Source organism: Semicossyphus pulcher, unplaced genomic scaffold (genome assembly GCF_022749685.1).
Source record: "Semicossyphus pulcher isolate SPU_LCO1_2020_fin unplaced genomic scaffold, fSemPul1.0.p SCAF_6, whole genome shotgun sequence".
Classification (NCBI taxonomy): domain Eukaryota; kingdom Metazoa; phylum Chordata; class Actinopteri; order Labriformes; family Labridae; genus Semicossyphus; species Semicossyphus pulcher.
The window spans coordinates 26,772,204-26,793,100 of NW_027211737.1; the positions used below are offsets into that span (position 1 = coordinate 26,772,204).

The 20,897-nt window shown below is 42.8% G+C and overlaps 1 protein-coding gene across 1 annotated transcript in view; it reads right to left on the reverse strand.

The window, feature by feature from the left end:
- Positions 1-20,897, reverse strand: part of galnt9 (polypeptide N-acetylgalactosaminyltransferase 9) — a 115,725-nt gene that overhangs the window by 93,593 nt on the left and 1,235 nt on the right. The window contains exon 2 of the mRNA XM_069683696.1: positions 4,706-4,886. Within this exon, the coding sequence (XP_069539797.1) occupies positions 4,706-4,886 (181 nt within the window). The remainder of the gene's footprint in view (positions 1-4,705; positions 4,887-20,897) is intronic.

Sequence of the window (20,897 nt, forward strand, 5' to 3'; positions counted from 1 at the left end):
CTTTTTAAGGGGTCTCAGCTCATCTGTTAAAACCACAAGAGTTTGACTGACAACTTTCACCCCAGCTTTAATGAACCAAACCTCCTGGACAAACAACGTTCATTAGGCAGGAAACAACCCTAAAAGTGCTCTATAGTGCCTCATCAACGCTGGCAGCAAAAGCATGGTGAAATCCTTTTTCTTTCTGGGAACGCTTCTTTAAATCGCAGGACTTTGATGTTTCTCTTGTTCTTCAAAGAGCTGCTGCAGTGACGTAATAAAGAGAAAGCAGAGAAACTTGGCAGCGTCTTGATTTCCATCGAGCTACACAATGGTACAAATTCTTTATCATATAGATTACATACTGGAAAGCAGTCAGTTTAATTGACCCGGCATGTTTTGTTTGCATGCAGAAACAACCTGTATATCCCAAATTGGCACACGGTAGATCATCAGAATCAAGAAGACAAATGTGCAGTCCAACCCCAGGAAACTACGACGCCCGTACACATCACAAAGTCAGCGTGAGAAAACACTTCCTGACCCCCCAGCACTCACTCCTCTTTTGTCTTCCGTCCCAATTTTGTTGAACTACTTGATTAAAAAGAGGAATTTCCTAAAACCCTTCCCTTCCAGAGGCACTCTCCGCTGACTTTATTAATTAGTGAGCTCCTTTTTTCTCCCCCTCCTCCTCCTCCTCCTCCTCTTCCTCCCCCTCGTTCCACTCTTGTCTAATTTTTGTGGGTGTGAAAAAGCGCTCAGAACAAAGCAGTGCGGATGAAATGAATTGTTATCCCCACTAAAGCCCTCAGAAACTTCTCTTGGCCGTCAGATTTGCTCTCAGTGCTTCCGCCTGCCGCCATTGTTCTTTGACACTGTGTGATAGAAACGCCGCTGTGGGCGCTGATTACCCCCCTCCCCAATCCCTCTCCTGCAGCACTTACAGCCGGGCTTCACTTTCTAAATATGAAAGTTATTTGAAAAGGGCCATTAAGGCCGCTCGCTGCGTGTCCACTGGGTCTCTTTCATTGAAAATAAAGAAATTCAAGATTTCTTTTATTGTAACGTTATTACAGAGCTCTTCAGCTGTCACCCTCCTCTTGTCCGCGGGCTTTCATGTCGGGATTAGGCGTGTCTAAAGCCATTTGCTTTTGTCTGACTCCCTGTGGCAGAGGCCCTGGGATACTCTGTGACTAAAATGACTGTAATACATTGCTAGAAGTGTGGAGGAAAGATTAAGCCGAGTTAGGGAAGAAGACAGAAGAAGAAGAAAATGACAAGTATTAAACATGAAGATGGCGTGTGAAGAGGGAGACTCTGGGGGGAGCGTGAATGAGGAAGGCGAGACTCACATGACAGAAGGAGGCAGCTGAAGGTGTCAGAGCTGCAGGCTGCTTTTGGGTAGCCTTGCTAGCTTGTCTGCTAACTAAACTTGAAATATTAAAAACACTCTTCAGCAACGGGATAAACTGACGTGGTTCGCTCTTCGAACAAAGCAGTGCATTATCACTGTAGGGATGCACCGATACCGATAACAGTATCGGGTATCGGGCAGTAGTATGTGGTATGTTGTGTTGTACTGAAATCCACTGAATGTGTTATAGGTTACATGAAAGTAAAATGTGTGGCAGTGTCGTGTCAAAGTTGAGTGTTACAATGTCAGCAACAGTTGCAGTTGTATCACTGTGTCAATTTACTGATACTCGGTATCAGCTCGGTATCAGATACTCGGTATCAGCAAGTACCCAAATGTAAGTACTTGTACTTGGTCTGAAAAAAAGTGTTATCGGTGCATCCCTGCTTTTAAGAGAGGGAGATGACTATCTCACTGTACAAACACTCTTTGAGATCAACACTGACTCACATTTGTAACAGAGCCTCTGGTTGGTGGAAAGGCACCAGGAATCACTTTATTGCCAAGTAGGTTTACACATACAAGGAATTTGTTTTGGTGATTTTGGTGCAGAACAATTAACACAGAACGAGAATAAAAATAAGAAAAAGAATAAGATAAAAATAGGCAATAAGAATAAAAATATAAAAAGCCACATGTATAATAGAATAACAGAACATGGATAAAGGATCACAAGAAGACATGGAGTACTGGATTTGTTATTATGGATTCACTCTTTAGAGTCTCTGTAGGTCAAGGCCGGATTATGAACGCTGCAGCTGTCTGTTACACAGTCAAAACAAAGAGTAAGCCTCGAGGACGTAGCATTCTGGAGATGTTAAAGGAACAGTAAACAATACTCCAATGTTTGTACTAAATTGCAGACCTATGAAGATCAATATTTAGTGATGTACACGTCGACACCCACGGGGGGATATAAGTTAACTGGTCAAATTTGCGGAAAAGTTGCAGAGAGTGGCTGAATTTGAGTGAATTTGTGGAATGGCACCTTCCTGGAGGGACTGTACTTTAAAATATGAACAGCAGATAGACATAGAAACTCAATGTTATAGGTAGCATCCACTCTTCATAAAGTTATCGCAAGATTGAACTACGTCATCGCAGAGTTATATATCATGCAGGCTTAAATACTGAAAGATAACATTCACACTATCCCTGAATATACTGTAAGCTACTTTACGAATATTGTTATCTAATGACGATAAAGCCTCTGGAGGTTTTTGAATGATCAGTTAAGAACATCCAGACAAAGACTTCCCGTTCCCTGCCCTGGCCATTGTTTACAGTCGGACAAGCAACTTGAGGCCCAAGAATGTAGTCGGAGTGGAGAGACAACGTCCACTACTGGATTGTTATCTGCCCTCCTATGCAGATGTGATATTCCTCTCCTCTGCAGAGAGAAATAAAAGTGCTGGCTATAAGATAACATTGTCATTTTAGATTGCATATCAAATAGTGATCATCTAGCAGTTATTATGCATTAGCCACATGACCCAGTACCTGCAGTTCCCAGCAGTCCCTTAAGGCCAGAGACATGCACATGATGGCTGCCACGCGTTCCCTGCATCTGTTTGGAGCTTCAGCTGTGCACGTCCTCAAAAATTAATGCTATGCGCTGTAAGATGCAGTATGCACATGAGTGGTAGGGGCAGTGTAGAGGCAGAAGGTGTGTGACAGGGTCAACACAGCAGCAGGACAACGATGGCAGAAAGTTCTGAGCTGACGGACCAAGTCCACATCTGTATGAAGTGTCGTTGCCACTGCACAGTAACAAACATACCTGTCAAAACAGCTGTCGACAGCTAAGTTTCATTTTAGAAGTCGACGTGGAAACCTGCAAAACTAAATGGAAGCAAGTCCGGAGCCTTTATGTTTGTTCACGGAGGAAAATGTTGGCGAAACGGAGCGGGGATGGTGCCAACGATGTGTTCTGTACTTCGAACACGCAGAAGCCGTCACTTTTTCTCCTCCAGTGTTGCCATATCTGTTGTTTACATCCTGCACATACGGTAGTTGCATACAGCCTGAGCTCTCTGGTGTGCCCTCTAGAGGTATCTTCCAGTAACATACGTAGTCCATAGACAACTATGTGAACAATTATGTTCATGACGCAGCTGGTTGTGTAAGCGAACGCAAGGTTTAAAAAACAAGTATATCTGCAGCCTAAGAGTCTCCCTAATGAGGAGGCACAGAGGAGCAGCAGTGTCTCAGAGGTGTATGGGAAGTTGACATCTGCATATCTCACAGTTATGCACATTTCATCACACAGGCTGCTCTACTTAACAAAAAGGGGATTGCAAACATCAGCCAGTGAAAATGCTGAGGCTACCTGCTAACCACAATCATTCCAGCACTGAGTGCAAAGTTTGCTTGTTGTATTCGCTCTTCTCGACGCCCTGCTCTGTGACTCTTGTCATGTAGAGTTGGTTTACAGCATGCCATGTGCTGCTGGGGGGCTGGGGGCAGTGATTGCAAAATTAGTGCCATAAACCACCAGGTGTGGAGAAATGTCCCCCGCTGGAAGCCATTAAGTTTACAAGAGCGACATTTGCATTTTTTCTGTTTAATATGGAAATCAGAGAGAGGCTGTTTTTGATCCATATGACGCTCCATACATCCCATCAACACTCTCACAACAAGGAGTTTTGTAGAGGAAGTCTTTAATAAACATGAAAACATTAGAATAAACAGCACCTTAAATTAAACTTCAAGTAAAGTAGAAAGCTATTTTAGAGATGCATCCGCTAACGTGTCCCTGAACTGTCCCTTCCTCCTTGTATCACAACAGCTCGTACCGCTGCAGCATGCATTTAGAAATAAATCTATTTATCATGAAGGGAATCAAACCCTCGTGGAGTTAGTGAACTTTTGAACTGAAGCGTTTCAGACTTAGCAAAAGCATAAAAATAGCACGAGTGCGCCGTGTACTTTTGACCTGGTCTGAGCTCGCAGGGAAGCCTTGTGAAATCCCAGTAATCCTCAACACCGCGATTTAACTACACAGCTTATCATTTCTGCCTCACCTTGTCCGACTGTTTTGGCAGAGAATACGTCCTGGGGAGTCACCGTAACACCAATCAATAGAATAAGTAAGAAAAGGAAGAAGATAAACACTGTGAGCTTGATGAAAACGCCGCTTTCCTCGCTGCAGATTGTGTGCCTTCACGAAAATAGAGCCCATCAACTGCAGCAGGGATTAAACTGGTTTCTCTAACATTATACAACCTTGCCAGGGGGGAAACAGGTGTAGAGCTGTAGATGGAAGGAGAATGTACACGACAGAAAATGAGAAGAAACAGGAGGTGGATTTACTTTTTAGGCCGGTAGTCTGGGATGCTTCTGTCCAGGGAGATGCGATCACTGAGCTGAGCGTTGTAGCCGTACTCCTCGTACTTCCCCTCGGCGTCCCGGCTGTCCTCTCCCAGAGTGGCAGCAGCTCCCCCCTGGCCAAGGCCTCCGGGGCCCTCAACCAGCCCCATGGGCTTCGCCAAACCTGCCGAGGAAACGACACAACAGAGAGACAATCATACAGATGTACACGGCAGAGTGCAGAAGCAGACACGGAGATAGACAGGTGAGGGGAGAGGCCACGCGGAGGGGCACATGACTGACATTCACTAACAGTTTGAGGAGACTGTGGTATGGCAGGGGCTCATCCATAGGGGATCATTACGCTGTCTGTCTGGGAAAAAGCTGCCAAACAACCACATGTCACAGATGTCACGGAGCAGAGGCCGACTGGGAAACTGCACCAACACCGTAGAGTCAGACGAACATGCGTGACACGTAAGCATCACAGCAGCATCTATTTTGCAATCCACACCGGCTGCGACTACAGCAAAGATGAGTCAAAGTTAGCCAACGGTAGCCGGAAACAGTAGGAGAAGAAAACTTTGCAACCGACTTGTAGTCTTATTTCTTAATTGTGCATAAATTCTGTGTTTATGTCGGATGCAGACGTCAAATGAAAATGAATGAATGGGATTGGTTTACCCAGACGTTGAGGAAATGTACATATTCATTGCTCTTTCAAATTAATCTTGCCTGCTCATCCAGCCGATCAATAACTTTACTAGGAAGCTGACTTAAATGAAGAGATCATATGGTTTAACATGGACTCCATGCTTGTGGTCATGTATTTACATAGCAGTCAATGGCTTTCTATGCTTCACTGACGCGCAGCAACAGGGAAAAATAGATGTGACGCGCAAAACGAATAGAGCAGCAGAAAATGACTCGCGTATTACGCCCGCCTCCCGCGCAGCATACGTGACAAGTGGAGATTGAAGCATTGAATAACGTATTAGCGGTGCTGAAGATGTTACCTGTGTAGATTCCCCGTGAGAAACACAGAGATACAAGCGCGACAATAGAGTCTGGAAGAAAGTATAGCACACAGCTGTAAGCAGGGCTGGAAGTAATGGACTACAAGTCTTTAATGTAATAAAGTTGTTTTTGTTTAGGGTGCTTTTGAGAGTATCTTTTACAATCTGTATTAGTACTTTTACTTGCTTTACATTTCCAGTAAGCTCACATAAAGAAGTCTAAAGAAAGGGGTCGGTGGAGTGTAGTAAAGGTTGCGTCTGGCCGGTGTTGTGAACAGGACAAACTGCACAACAATGTAACTGAATTCATCAGTGTTGGGTCTGTTAAGGCTAATACGATTGCACCTCTGCTTGGTATCAAAAATTACCACAATTACATAAAGCACAGCTCAGAGAGAACACTAATTGACTCAGATCAAACAAGTCCACTGTGCTGCTCAGCCAACAGGTGCATGCTGTGTTTGGCTAACATGCTAACTGACTTCTGCCTTCACTGAGTAATTTGTACTTTCAGTGAGATGTGAGGGGCCTTTCTGCTGTTTTGAAAACCTCTGACAGAGATGACTGCAAAGAATTAAAACCCCAAACTGTAGAAAGCAGCCGATTGCACAGGTAAAAACAACGGTCCACACTCACAGGATGCCCCACAGACGGCGAGTACAACAACAAACACAGCTGTATGTCTAGAATGATAATCATGTGTGTACACAGGCATTAGGTTTAAGTTCAATGTTAGCCTAGCATGAATTAGCATGGTCATCCTTACTCTGTAACGTCAGTAGGCCCACTGACAAAGCAGTGATCAATCCAATGTTTTGTGTATCAATTGTTTGTTACCTGTTCCTGCTCTGCCAAACTTGCGCTCCCCAGTTCAGACCAGGAGCTGACAATCAGAGCAGGACGCTGCCATTGGCTTATAAGAGGGTGTTCCAAGTGGACTGTTCCATGTGTGGTAGAGGTGGAGGGGTGCTTTGTGCTGTTCAATTGAGAAATGCTATTTTAAATGCAGTCTGAATAATTACTGAAGGCGAATGTGATTTGATATGTTTTATAATTCAATTGCATTTTAATGGATACTTTGCAGAACAGGTTTTTACCTCCAGTTAGATAATTGATTAATAATTCTTATTGTCTCTTGGTATCACCCAGCTGCTATAAAGGAGGAGGCTGGTGTCCAGCAGGGTGTTGTTTAGAGCTTATCTTTGTTTTTCACTGTTTCCATTTTGTTATTTTGTTTCTCATTTTCCTTTATTACAATTCATTAATATATTTTAGCACTTTATTATATTATTTGCGGAATTTCCCCTAGGGAAAATTAAAATATTTCTGAATCTGATCAGGGCTGCACGATGGTACAGTGTTTAGCGCTCCTCGTGCATGCGTGGGTCCTCTCCGGGGTCTCCGGCTTCCTCCCACAGTCCAGACTCTAAATTTCCCATAGGTGTGGGTGTAAGTGCGAAAAGTTGTCCATCTCTATGTGTCAGCCCTGTGATTGACTGGCGACCAGTCCAGGGTGTACCCTGCCCTACGCCCAATGACAGCTGGGATAGGCTCCAGCCCCACGCGACCCTGAAAAGGATAAGTGGTATAGATAATGGATCTGATCAGCAAGCATTGTCTTTTCTTTACATATTTTCTATTTGTCCTGGCCTGCACCGTACATAATGCTGCACAGGATGTTGGTTTGACTGTGAATAAACTCACATGGACTTCATATCGTACTTAAACCCTTCTGTAAGGCCGTCCTAACAGAAGGGTTTTATTCACAGTTTGGATATAAGGATCTGGTGGGGCAAACATCTCAAAAATTGTCCCTTATGGTTTTATTTGAAGTGCTGCCCTCACTTTGATAATCAAATAAAATTCCTACCCAAAATCCATTGGCTAAGCTAGGCTAAGTTTAAGTTGCTTACAGATAATGTTAAGTTGTTATCTATCGTATCTGTCTCCCCAAGTTGTTTACTTTCCAACTAAACTACAACAATATACTTTTGTCACCTAGCAAGTTCATGTTAGCTAGCTTATTGTGTAATAGCCGCAGCAAGCAAAGTATAGGTGCTAGTTTCAGGTGCATGTTTCTTCTCTCCTGGTCCCTGTCACCCAGAGTGTCTTTTTGTAATCATTGCTAACAGGATGAGTTTTCCTGATGGTTTGTAATGATATGTTGCACAGGCTCTTATCATATTTTGTGTCCTCAGCATGAACACTAAAAAACACCAATGTTCAAATATAGTTCTCAACTAACAGCAGCACTTAAATATTGTGATACCGTCAAGTGGCGACTGTGTGCTGCTGCTGTTGTAATGATGACGAGTGAAGAGCATTTACTAACCCTGCCATTTTCATATTGTCACAGTGCTCACCGGAGCTGCTGTCAAGATGTCATTTACAAAAGGACCTCGAGCTGCATGCACTGCTAACTGCTATCATTTTAATAGATAGTAATAACTCTTTCACATCATGGTGTACGGGAGACGCGTAGGAGAGCTGACAGCATTACCCAGACTTTAGACATGTGCTTACAGGCCTCACCAAACTGCAGCTGAGGTTTATTTGGCTTTTGTCAAACCTTTAGTCCAAGTAGCCACTAGATGTTAACTCAGCTCCTCAATATGGCCTCATTAGAGGCAGTGTGTAAAGCAGCACCATGACCATGAAGTGCTTATTTCAGCAGGGCCTGCTCCATGCATGTCCTTTTAACTCAAGAAAAGAGGCCAGATTGCGTCTGCGAGGGCTTCGTGGTGAACGAGAGCCAGTTCTTGGCCTCCTCGTGTTCGTCTTCGTCGGTCTAACACAACCTCATTCAGCGCCACATTTAATGTGTCGGACTTAAAATACCGCTCTGCTCTCATTAAAATGACTCATGGCTGTGATTTAACAGACCGTCACTTTGGTGCTGTGACAGTGACATTTTCAAATGGAGAGGAGAGAAATGGGGCGCAGAGTCAGAAATGAAATGTTGGCCGGGTGGGGAAAAAAAACCTCCTCAGTGAGTCAGACCTTTAAGGGACTGTATGGACGTTTTAGGGTGGGAGGGATGCTGAACCTCATTATATTTTCTTTAAAGCAAACCCTTCCTAAGGTTTAGAGCCTCTCAACTCAAAAGTAATTAAACATTTTTTACATGCATCTAAATACACATTAAATGTCTGTTTTGTTACCAAGCGTCTGCCTCTAAATGATACTAAAGGTATAGCGAGTGTATAACCTGTGTGAATGTATAAATGAATGGGGCACATGGGCGGCAGCTCTGTGGCTGTTCGGCACTGTGATATTTCCATCATCACACATAAGAAGAAACCGTTTAGCTGTGCTGAAAATGCATTATGTTACAGGTTAACTCTCATGTAACTGTACTGTAGCAGCACTGTGATGATGAACTGTGCAGGTTAGAACAAATGCTGCACCTTTAAGGGGAGGAGAGTAACAAAGTAAATTTACTGGAGTACTGTACTTACATATGTTTCGAGTATCTGTACTTTAATGGAGTTTTATTTTTGGGGAAACTTGTGACTTTTACTCGACTACATTTGAAAGACAGATACTTTTGACTCCACTACATTTCTATGAACGTTACTCGCTACTTTTGCTCTGACGTCAGCTGATCAATTTTCTTTTCTAAAATCTGAAAGACAATAAACTGCGTTCGTGTACTTCAGCGTGTGGTTTGTCTTAAGTGGTGTTGCCGTACCCGAACCTCGCACTTCTCCATGGTTGAACGTAGATCAAACGCAGATCAGGCAGTTCATTTAGTGGTGGCAATGATGCTACGGCAGAGAAGGATGACAATTCTCCACCTGAGCACCACCGGCCATATCTTCAGCTCATGTTTGAGGTGTTTGAAATTAAGAATTATTGGTAGCGTTTTAAACGTATGATCTGTTTACCGCGCACTAACATCATCACTGTCTATTATTTTGGAGCTGCAGATGTGTAAATCTGTAGCATGTGAGTTTATAATGTAAATAATGTTTTCTGAATTAATGTAACGTAGCAGAATGCACACATATATTCTTGACTGCACTCAAGCATCGTGAAAATACATTTTGAGATTTTCTTTAAAGTAATTTGAGTACTTGAAGCTCCTGTGAGGAATTTTCAGTTTGTGTCGATGTTGGCGCTCCCTGTGGACAAAACTGAACCTCTAATCTCTTTGGTGATTTTGTCCCGTACATGTTTAAGTGGTGGTTTTTAACAAAAATCTAATCCTGCTTACTTTAACAGTCATAAATATCACTCACTATGAATCTTTGTTGTTGAAAATGTAAACAAAGGCAGCCTGCAGTTAGTCATTTCGTCTGACACCTACCCTTACCGCCAGCAGTTTCAGGCATTAAAAATAACTACATAGAAATAATCAATCTTGTCGCTGATGGTCTGGTTTGCTTTTGTAGCTCATACAAAGTAATCAGAATTAATTTCAGTCTGTTTCTTAACCAGTGAAAAACTCCTCACAGGAGCTTTAAGTATTTTAGCACTTTAACTTGGAGTAATATTTGCCTAGGAGTATCTTATACTTTAACTTAAGTAAGTTGTGTACTTTGTCCACCACTGCCTTTAAGAGGGATCATTTTTAATCCCTACTTATTACAAAAACTGAATTCTACTGTTTCTCACAGCTGACATTACAATCCTACCCGCTACCAGACCTGATACAGACACATGATTTTGTCCTCCGCATGTGATTGAAACAAGCCTTTATCATCCATGGCACACACATGTAGGGCTTATTTTTTCACTTAAGTATTTTGATGTACTAAACCATTTGTTTGTTGTTTTTTTGCAGTACATCTTGCAAGAAAAGGAAAAAAAAGACAAAAATCTGGGGCACAGAAAAAAGCAGACAGACTCTCCCTTTATACATAGTAGTCATTAAAATGTATATAAAGTTAAAGCAGTTGGTAGTAATAAAAGCATGTTGACATGTTCTTCATGTCTGTCTCGGCTGGCTTTGACTGTTAAAACTCGATGAAGCTGCAGGATAATGTCAGATAATTGCCATGCGAGCCAAGCTTGCAGTGTGGCCTCCTCAGAAAAACGGAGCTGCGTCTGTTCTCCGTATCAACAGATGGACACACAGACAGTAAGTAAACAGCGCATAGCAATGAAGAGCTCAGCTCTCAGCCTCGGCCCTCCAGGAACTGCGGAGTAATCACCATATTTGGACGGCCTCGAATCCTCGGGTGCTACTGAAGATTTGTAATTGGAGCTGAATGGCTGCAAACCGGCTTCTCCCGCGAGAGGGATTTAGCATGCCCTGCACCAGCCAGTGTGGTGGCATTTTGACAAGCATGGGTGGGGTTCACGTCACGGACCAGCCATCTGGCAGGGCGGCCCGTGTCACACAATAACACAGATACCCTCCAGAGCCGGAGACTCGAGTCTGGAGGGCCTCTCTGTCCCTGCGTGAGTCTTGGAAGCAGGACAATGGCTGCCAGCTTTGTTTTCTGGTGGCGGAGTTATTTTCCCTCCGCTTCCTCTCTCTGATGGAAGAAAAAACTCCATTACTGGATGAGAGGCCTGAAAATGTGATGCACTGCTGTCTGCCTGAAGCGCTTCAGCAGAAGTTTGGAGATGCTACAGAAGCAATCTCACGATAGGGAGCTCGTGTTTGTGACATTAAAACGACTGATGCTCATTTGAAGGTTTAACTGCAAACTTTTGTTAATCTGTTTCAGGGTTCTGTTTTTAAGCAGCAGCTTTGATAAAAACACAGCAGACTATTGGAGGTACTTTAATTGCGCTGCTTGGCTTTGATCCATCTTTTATCTTCTCTCTGTTTTGTCTTTTGAAATCTTTTAGAAGAAACAGAACACAAGAAAGTCATGCAGAAATGGAATATGATGCATGATTTAATCAATAGCAAAACGCAATAAGCTTCTTTTAAACAGCGCCATTTTTTTCTCTACAAATGTTTGCAAACAAAAATAGAATTAATGCATTTCTTTGAGGGAAGATTTAGACTGCGTGTGTGTGTGTGTGTTTGTGTGTGTGTGTGTGTGTGTGTGTGTGTGTGTGTGTGTGTGTGTGTGGGTAGAACATCGCACTAACACTGTGAGGATTAAGAGCTATTCCCCCGGAGAGACTGCAGGAGTTAAATATGTATGTACACATGATCCTGTGAGGCACTTTGTTTAAAAGCATCCAGCAAGTGGGCTGTTATGTTCTGGTCAAAAAAAGATGACAACGACTAAAGGCCCACGCCGATCGCTGCAGCGCTGCGACCAGGATGAGTACAGATGCAGAGACACCGTTTTCTAAACTACAACAATCTGATGCCCACAGTATTCCTTTACGCGTCACCTTCCCTTCAAGTATTACTTCAAACACCGTTTCCAACGTGAGATTCACACTCCAAGCAGCACATTAGCACATTCATCATCTCACTTTGAGGCAGTCACAGCCCCACATCCGTTTCTTCCACACATGCTTCACTCCCGTCCAAAACGTTAGCGCCAATTCTCACCGTGTCAGGATATACATCTGTCTCCGTGCTCGTTCCCTAAAATCCATTTGTCCAAATCCCTCTGACGCGGCACATTAAACCCATAACCGCTATAAATTAAACAGTAACCTTCAGAAAGTGTCTGATTTGGCCTTTGTAAGACAGTGTCTCACACTCAAAGATGACCCCATTTTTAATGAAAGATTTAAGAGTAAGAGTGGATTCATGCGTGTCCATAGAGATGCAGCGAAGTCCTAAATATTGATGGTCGGGGGAGGCGGGGGGCGGGGGGGGGATTGAGCGATCTCAAGAAGAGGAAAATAACTCCTTCTAGAGAGGTTTAAAGCCTTCAAAGGCCAAAACAAATCTATGAAATATTGAGAGCTGTGGGAAGAGCTGCATTAATCCGAGCACTGCCACTCAGAACAGCAGCAGGCACGACAGGAGGATAACCAGTCTGATTTGGAAATTGGTAGCACTGGACCCCGAAATTATCTCGAAACAAAGGATTGTTGTCTCTTTGCAAAATGTAAGCCCTTGCGTAACAGTGCGAGTGGACCGAATACACAGCATCTGATTATAAACAGCACAAACTGCAGAGGCAGGAGGGATCATCTTCTGTCCTTTCAGGTCGTTTGTTATCGAGCTGTATTCATTATTTTCACATAAAAGCCTCATTTTGCTGTGGTATAAAACTGTATTCAAGCATGTATTCAATCATTTCAACCTGTGAAAGACCCCGTTCATAATTTAAGCACAGCTTCCCCTGCCTGTTTGTATCAGACTCCCATTGTTGGACTGAAAATGCATTTTCAACATGAGCAGGTGTTTTGTGTGGATTGTAAACACTGTAGAAAGCACATTAGGCCTACTATCTGTAATTATTAGACCTGCAGAGCAAAGCTTTTATCTAAAGCTGCATTCTTATCTCTTATCTGTGTTCTGAATGACACCACACGTTTTTGGAATGATCTCTCCTGTTTCTATGTCACACGATTTGTCAAAAGATCGTGATTTTGGTTAACTTACAGTTTTTTAAGTAAACTAGAACAGAAGAAAGTTAAGTAACGTTACATATGAGATGTCACTTCAGCGATCTAAATTAATTCAACTTTGAGTTTTGGTCATGCACAAGCTTCAACTCCAGTCTGCTGCCTGAAAGTCCTGTGTATGCCCCATCCATCGCCCCGGACCACCGTCCCAGAAGACTTTGTGCTTCTGAATGCTACATCATCAGACTTCCTAAAGGTTGTTATGTTGTTGGCGCGAAACATATTTCAATTTAAAGTCATTAGTTTCAAATCTGTGCTGACGGAAACTAAAAGAAAACTGAAATTTGTGTCCATAAACACAAATGTATATGGAACAATTTCAGGGCTATTTCATGAACTGGTGTGTCGTTCTATGACCGCAGTACTGCGGTTATGTGATGCCATCCGCAGCTGTAATTGTCATCCCTGCTATTTTTTGTTAATATCATAGACCCAGTGATGTTCCTCCGTACGCGTCCTGCATCTCTGACACATTCAAATCTAAAGGGATGCAGTAAACTCACTGTCAGTGCGTCCCAGGGAAGCACCTCGTCTTTCAATAGAGAGCGATCATTGGGAACAACAAACTTGTTTTAAAAATCACAATAATCAGCTAAAGAAACATGGCTGTCAACTAGCCCATCGACGAATACGACCTTCATAGTGGTTAATAAACTCACGTTTCCACCGCTCATGCTGTGCTCTCTCATGTCGATGATGTTTTACCGTCTGGGGACGCGCTGTAGTTAAATAAACAAAACATACTCCGGCAGCGGGCTGGGCAGCGGTTAACCGCCAAACCACAAGGGGGCGTTAGTGTTTCACCGCTCTTAGAAAAACTCGGTACTGTCACAGCCCACTGGTGTGCTTAATTATGGTGTGCATGCAATAAGGAAAGATCAAGACAATATAAGTGAAAACCAACACAAAGCTACTGACAGAAAGAGATTCTCTTTTTCATTTGCACGCACTTTTAAGACGCTTCCTACATTTTGTTAAATATTTTTTGGTCTATTTTTAAGTCACACAAAGATTTCAAAGGGCCAGATTCTGCGTCATGAGGTGTTTTTAACACATTCGTAGCGTCAGTCAAGCTTTATTCATCATCACACCAAAAAAATAATATGGCTGAACATCCCAAATCACTGAGTAAGAAACTCGTTACATTTTGGCAAATCTGCATCATGCAAAGTCATGCTGCATTCACTTCCAGTTGTTTCTGGTAAAGTCCGAATCAAGTGACTAAAAGGGAAGTTATAAGGAGCATCTTTATGGGTGATTTCTAGGCTTTCTTGGCTGAAGGTCAAAGGCCATTTGCATCTGTTCAGAGTGCATTATCTGGTCGTATCTGAATGTAATTGAACATGATTAAATCCTTCTGTGCGTTTCAAAACACTTTAGTTCCATTTTATCACAAATCCATTCACATTATTAATTAGCCAGCCTTGGCTACTGGCCTACATGTGCCTCCTTTATCTAATATCATCATTAAATTTTAGTAATGAAACCAGCGCGTGACTCCAGGCCAACAGTGTAAATAAGAAGAAAGCTGGCTCCATCTGAAAGAGCCATTATTGTGGGAGGCTGACTGCTGATTGTCAGGTTAGTCGCAGAATTCATTACCATGATTCCTCAAGGCTGAGCAGAATTGATTCTTATCTGTTTCTGAAACTGTTTTGTCGACCAGACCACAGCCTCATCTCCATATCATTATTGGAATATATTTCATATTATCAGGCTCCACAGCTCTGTGATGTGTTGTCCCTGCAGCCGCCATTACACCCCGCTCGACAACATATAGGCGCATGGCGATGCGTATCATTATGATACAGTCTGAGCATCAAGTGTGTGTCAGCGTGGAGGAGAGGGAGTGTGACATTTCTCGCTTCTCATCAAGTCTTTGGCCCAGCAGGCTTAGCATATAAACAGCGCCGGTTTCTTTGCCATAATTGGGCATTATAGATAAGAAACATATCTGGTGCTGCAGCTGGGCCTGTGAGGCTGCCATCCCATCAGCACCTACACACCGGGGGAAGGCCGGGAGTGACATGCATGGCTGATGACAAGAGCCTCGGTGCGACCGTGAGCCGAGGGACCACAGCAAGGCTCAAACAAGGCGCTGCTCAGAGGAGTAAAGTGAATAGTACCACGTTTAGTGAAAGCTGAAACACAACATCTGTTTTTAGAGCACTATCGTTTGTACCTTCAGTGACAGAGTGGGAGGAGGTCAAGTGGAAATGAAAACAAAGCCTGGTAGTTTCGACTCCAATAAAAGTTAGACCATCATAATAAATAGATATAGCAAATCTGATGTTTTTTATGAAGGCGTTAGATGCTTTTGTGCTCACATATTTTTACATGGGGCTGTACTGTGGTAAGCACTGTCACCTCACAGCTACAAGGCTCCTGGTTCGGTTGTTTGGGACCTTTCTGTGTAGTTTGCGTGTTCTCCCTGTGTCTGCGTGGATTCCCTCCGGGTACTCCGGCTTCCTCAAACAGTACAAAGACATGTGCGTTAGGTCAGCATGACTCTGAAAGGTGTAAACGTGAGCGTGAATGGTTGTCTGTCTTGTAAGCCCTGTGATTGACTGGAGACCTAAGAATAAGCGGTACAGAAAATGGATGGACATTGATACATATCTGAGTCGACCAATCGACCGTTAGCTGTACCCTCCTACTTTCCAGCCTTTCCCTAAAACCTGAGCTGGAAAATATAGCATGCCTTGCTAACTAGCATAACTCGTAACCCAATATAGCATTATGTTTGCTAACAAACTAGTAAGTCTTGCCAAAAGCTTTAACTTGTAAGATGAAAACATATGACTGGGAAATAAAAAGCACTATGTTAGTTTAAGTAGAGAAACGGTGTTATAATTTATCATAATATCATGTTGGCTAACGAGTCGAACTTGTTACCAAATATGACATTACATTTTTTAAAACCCCTTTACTCTTGTTACATGGAAAACTGAAAAGCACTTAAAAATACAAATATGTTAGCTATATAGCAGTACGCCTGGATCCCACAGGATCCGTGTCCGGCGCGTTCCGTCTGGGGTTGTGGCCAACAGACGGAGCCCTCGCCCACAGGAAGCGTGTCTGAACTGCAGTGCAGTGGAGCGCCGGCCCAAGCAGCTGGATTCACGAGACAAACAGCAGTTCAGTTTGCACCTCCGAGGTTGATTATCTGCTCATTTGGATATCATTAAGTGATTTTTGTGCTTCTACCATGGATGAGTACACCACTTAATTAAAAGAGTTCTTTTTTCAAGATTTCAGTGTGTTGTTATGAAAACAGAAAAAAACATGAGTCTGCACCGGTCTGTACATGGTGTTTTATTTTGAAATGACCGGATGCTCTATGCTGTAGTCAATGATGTTCTCTGTTCAGCCTGATGCGTGCTTGGAGCGGCCTCCATCAAAAATATAGTCGGAAACAGACCCTGGCGCGTGCTGTGGAATCACGAGCATTGACTTATTTGGGTGCGATCAACTCCGGAGGCGCCACACGGAACGTGCATTCATATCCATGCATTGCATACTCAATGCCCATTTCTACAAGATTTTTGTTTAATACAAATTAGTTTTAAATGTTAAAAGGTCAACCTACAACAGAGTTTTCAACTGACTCATGTTAGCTAAATTACCTAGCTAGCTACAGCTGATGAGATCTGTTACAACAGTGGCTATTTCAGCAGTTACAATTAAGATTTACCAGCGAGAAATTATCTCGTACCCTTGTCTACCTCTGTCTGAAATAAAAGATAAATACATAGAATTCCAAGTGGTCAATCTCTCACCGTTTTTTGTTGTAAATTGCACCATGTAGCATGAATAAATAGAAAGCTCTAAAGATGTTTGGTAGCAGCCATAGCTGAGGAGGCAGTGAATCAATTATTTGATCATTTCTTCACCTGTTGTATATGGGATATCTACAGATTAGTTCATTAGTTAAGTCTCCACAGTGGATTCAACATGTTCCCTGCTGTCCCTTTCCAAATAATGGCCTCTAATCTTATTTGTATCTAGTGTTCGTTTAGTCAGCCTACAGGGCATCAGCAGGTAAGTACCACATGGAGGTATTTGTTGGTTCTAATGCAGTACTTAAGGTCAAATGGTTCCTTCATAAGCTTGTTAACAAGCTTAAAATCCCCTCATCTGATTACCGGACGACGGTGGCGTCCACAGCAGAGCAGAGCTGCTGATAACCCTCATGTTGCTCATTCCTGCGCTGAACGGGCGGCTGATAAAGCTTGACCGTTGTTTTCTTGTTGGGAGTCCGGTGACAATCCATCAGATGACCATAAAAGAGGAATTCTGCGACTTGTTTATGTCCTTTAAATCTAATTGGGCCTCGCTGCAGCTCCCACGGCATGCCATTGGTAGGCAATAAACAACAGAGGGAATGGGCAATTACTTCATATCGCTGCTGGACATGGTAATAGTTATTGGCGCGCTGAGTCCCCCTCTCACCATAGTTATTCCCAGTGGCCATAGACTACAATTTGTGGCCTGTGCACGATTTAGAAAAAGGAGCAGTGACCTGGGATATGAGGGGATGATTAAGTGTGCCATTAAAGAGCTCAAGACAAATCATGGAGGGGGTGTGACAGCCGGCCAACGCTTCCGGTCTGTGTGCAGTACTGGGTACACACTGCTGCTGTCACATGAAAATAAAACACATGAAACTGTCCATTTTCTGTTTGGATTCCAGGGAGGGGAAATGTGCCTGAAGAGTTTACTTAAGGGTTGTTGATTTGAATTTGTCATGCTCACATTGAACAACTGCATTCGTTGAAATGATAAGTGAAGCTCAATTTGGAACACAGTGAAACAGCCTGACACTGATTGTAATTATTCCTGACTTTATCCGATACATTAAATTCCTTTTAGACTCAGCCTCGCTTCAAGATGCTTTAATTCTCTTGTCTCATATCTTAACTGGTGACTGAGATCGCTTATTTCACTTTATAATTACCTGATCTGCTGTCCACTTGTGCTTAACATAGAACAATGTAAACAAACTCCAAACTTGTGGCTTTGGATATCTAGCCTTAAAGTCCCCATGAAACCGCTCGCAGAGTACTCTTGGGTTTAACGTGTTTCCTGTGAAAAAGGCACTGCTATAGGGAGGGACTTGTAGCTGATATTGATTGGCGTTTACAGCAGCCTATAACACTGAGGTTTGTGATCATCACCAACATGTCATTCCATGTATCGAGATGCATATAGGATGGTCTTAAAAGGGAGGGATGGAAAGACAAGACTGATGGATGGATGGATGGATGGACGAGGTGGCTGTGACTCAGTGGTAGATTCGGTCGTCTCTCAGAAGGTTAAGGGTTCCTGACTGTTACAGTCACATGACTAAGTGTCATTGGGCAAGAAACTGGACCCCAGGCATAGCTCACCTGATTGTAAACTGGGGTCATTGCCATCAGTGTGTGAATGAGTGTGTGAATGGGTACATGTAGTGTAAAAGTGCTTTGAGTGGTCAATAGATAGATAGATAGATGGATACATAGATAGATAGATACATAGAAAAATGCAAACATAAAAAAAACATCTGTAATCAATAATCAATGGGAACTTTAAAGGAGTTGGATGCCCTTCAGCCAACACTAATAGAAAGTCACACTAATCACACTAATGACAAATAAAGACCCTGCAGATCCTTTTTTTAAAAATCCACCCACTAAAACTTGGATGAAACAATCTTCAGTTTGGAAAGCCCCACTCTGTAATCCCACAAATAAAAGTTCAGTAAGAACAGAAGTATTTTTTGTCCCTCTGTCCGTATAGAATTGTGCAGACACAGAGACTTTCTGTCCCGCTGCAGACATACTGAGGGATTGACCAGCTCAGTTACATTCTCTCTATATAAAGCTAAGTGACTGAGAGGATGCATTGTATTTTTTTGTGTGTGTGTGTGCGGCAATGCCTGCTGGCTGGATGCCAGATGCCAAGCATAACTCAAAGTGACAGAGTGACCCTCAAATAGCCGCCACAGCTCAGGCATAGTAACAAGATCCCGCAGAATCAGTCCACAGTCGAGCTGTTTGGGGCCATGAAGCTGTGAAACGTCCTTAAGTACTTGAGAAAACAGCCAAATGGACTGTCAAGACACTTTTTCTGCATCATTTTAACATTTGAATCTGGTCTAACGAGATGCTGTGTCCTCCAAAAGAAGAGGGAAGCTCTCACTTTCTCCATTTATTTTCTGTCTCTAGTCTCAGCACTCTTGAATTCAGGGTTTCACCAGCTCTCAGGTAAGAACTGTACTTTCATAACACGGTATTAAGATATCTGTGACCTCTACTGGTGACCAGCATGAAATACAACAACACAAGCAGAACCTGCATCCTCCTACACAGCCCCCCTGTGTCTCTCAGCCTCCGCTCCTGTCTGAGCAACAGCAGCCTGTAATTTACACCTATGATGAAGTCACTATTTCCCAGGAGAGAACAGGAGCTAGTAAACAGAAATGGACTTTACTGATAGATTAGAAATCAATCAGCAACACCTTGCTAAGGAGAAGCATACAACCATGCTGATTCCTCATTACTGGTCTACAAGACTTTGAAACATGCACGTGCTTCATCGAGAGGAGGTATGAGCTGTGGGACTGAGTAGAATACGTTTTTCAAAGGCAGAAATGTAGCAAAAATTCTTAGTATTCCAATGGATCAATCAAGCTATTGCAGATTTGTTGCTTTCTTTCTCTACAAAGTTAATAGAATTTTTTTAATAGTAATTTTTTTGGTTGGCCGAACAAAAAATGTATCATGTGTCGGGGCTCTCGAAGACAGTGACAAGCAATTTTCTCCTTTTTTAGAAAAGTTGACCAACGGATTAACCAATAACATGTAACCACATGTGGCTCTAATTATCACTGGTTTAAGGAACAGCTTAAAGCCATATGATTTACCACTAACACTGCAAGATTACAATGTAATACACAGGTATATTTAATATTGGAAACAGTAACTGAATTCATATAATTTGATGCATGAGAGTATGGCGATTTTGAGGACATAAAAAGTTTGTTTACTTTGTTAACACGGGTGTAAAACATCTCTGGATATCATTTCCGGATAACTTATCAACTTTGAATATTTCCAGTATTATATTCAGATCAGGCATTTCAATCATCTGTATGAATGATGGCATGTCAATCCCAGGCTGTGTCTGTGATTGTGCAGATTTCCCACAGGAGAGCACCACCACGAGTAACACAGACTCATATGTAACACAAGCTGATTTTAAACACTGCTACTCCGCTCATGAGATAAAATCTTCCCCTCGCACTAATGGCCGTGTAAGGAAATCCAAGTCTGTCATTCTGTTATAGAGCCGTTACATTCGACTCTGCTTCAAAACTCAGACAGCTTGTTAAATCTGATCTGTTTCACCAGCTGAGCCTCTGGTGAAATGAAGCGCTGACACAGAGTCTTCCCGTGATGGAGGGGGTCCTACACAGACCTGCACACATCAATACTGAACGCATAAGTTTATGTGAAGTTTACTACAAGTCAATTATGGGTGAGGGGTGTCACAGTGTGATAGGCTGTTAAAGTAACAGCCCAGTAAAGTCTGTCAAAGCACATATAGCAAGTATTGCACTGTAATACATCAGCCTGCTTCATTAGCTCCTTAACAGGCTGCAGACCTTCACTCACTGACATGGTTTCATGTTCAGAATG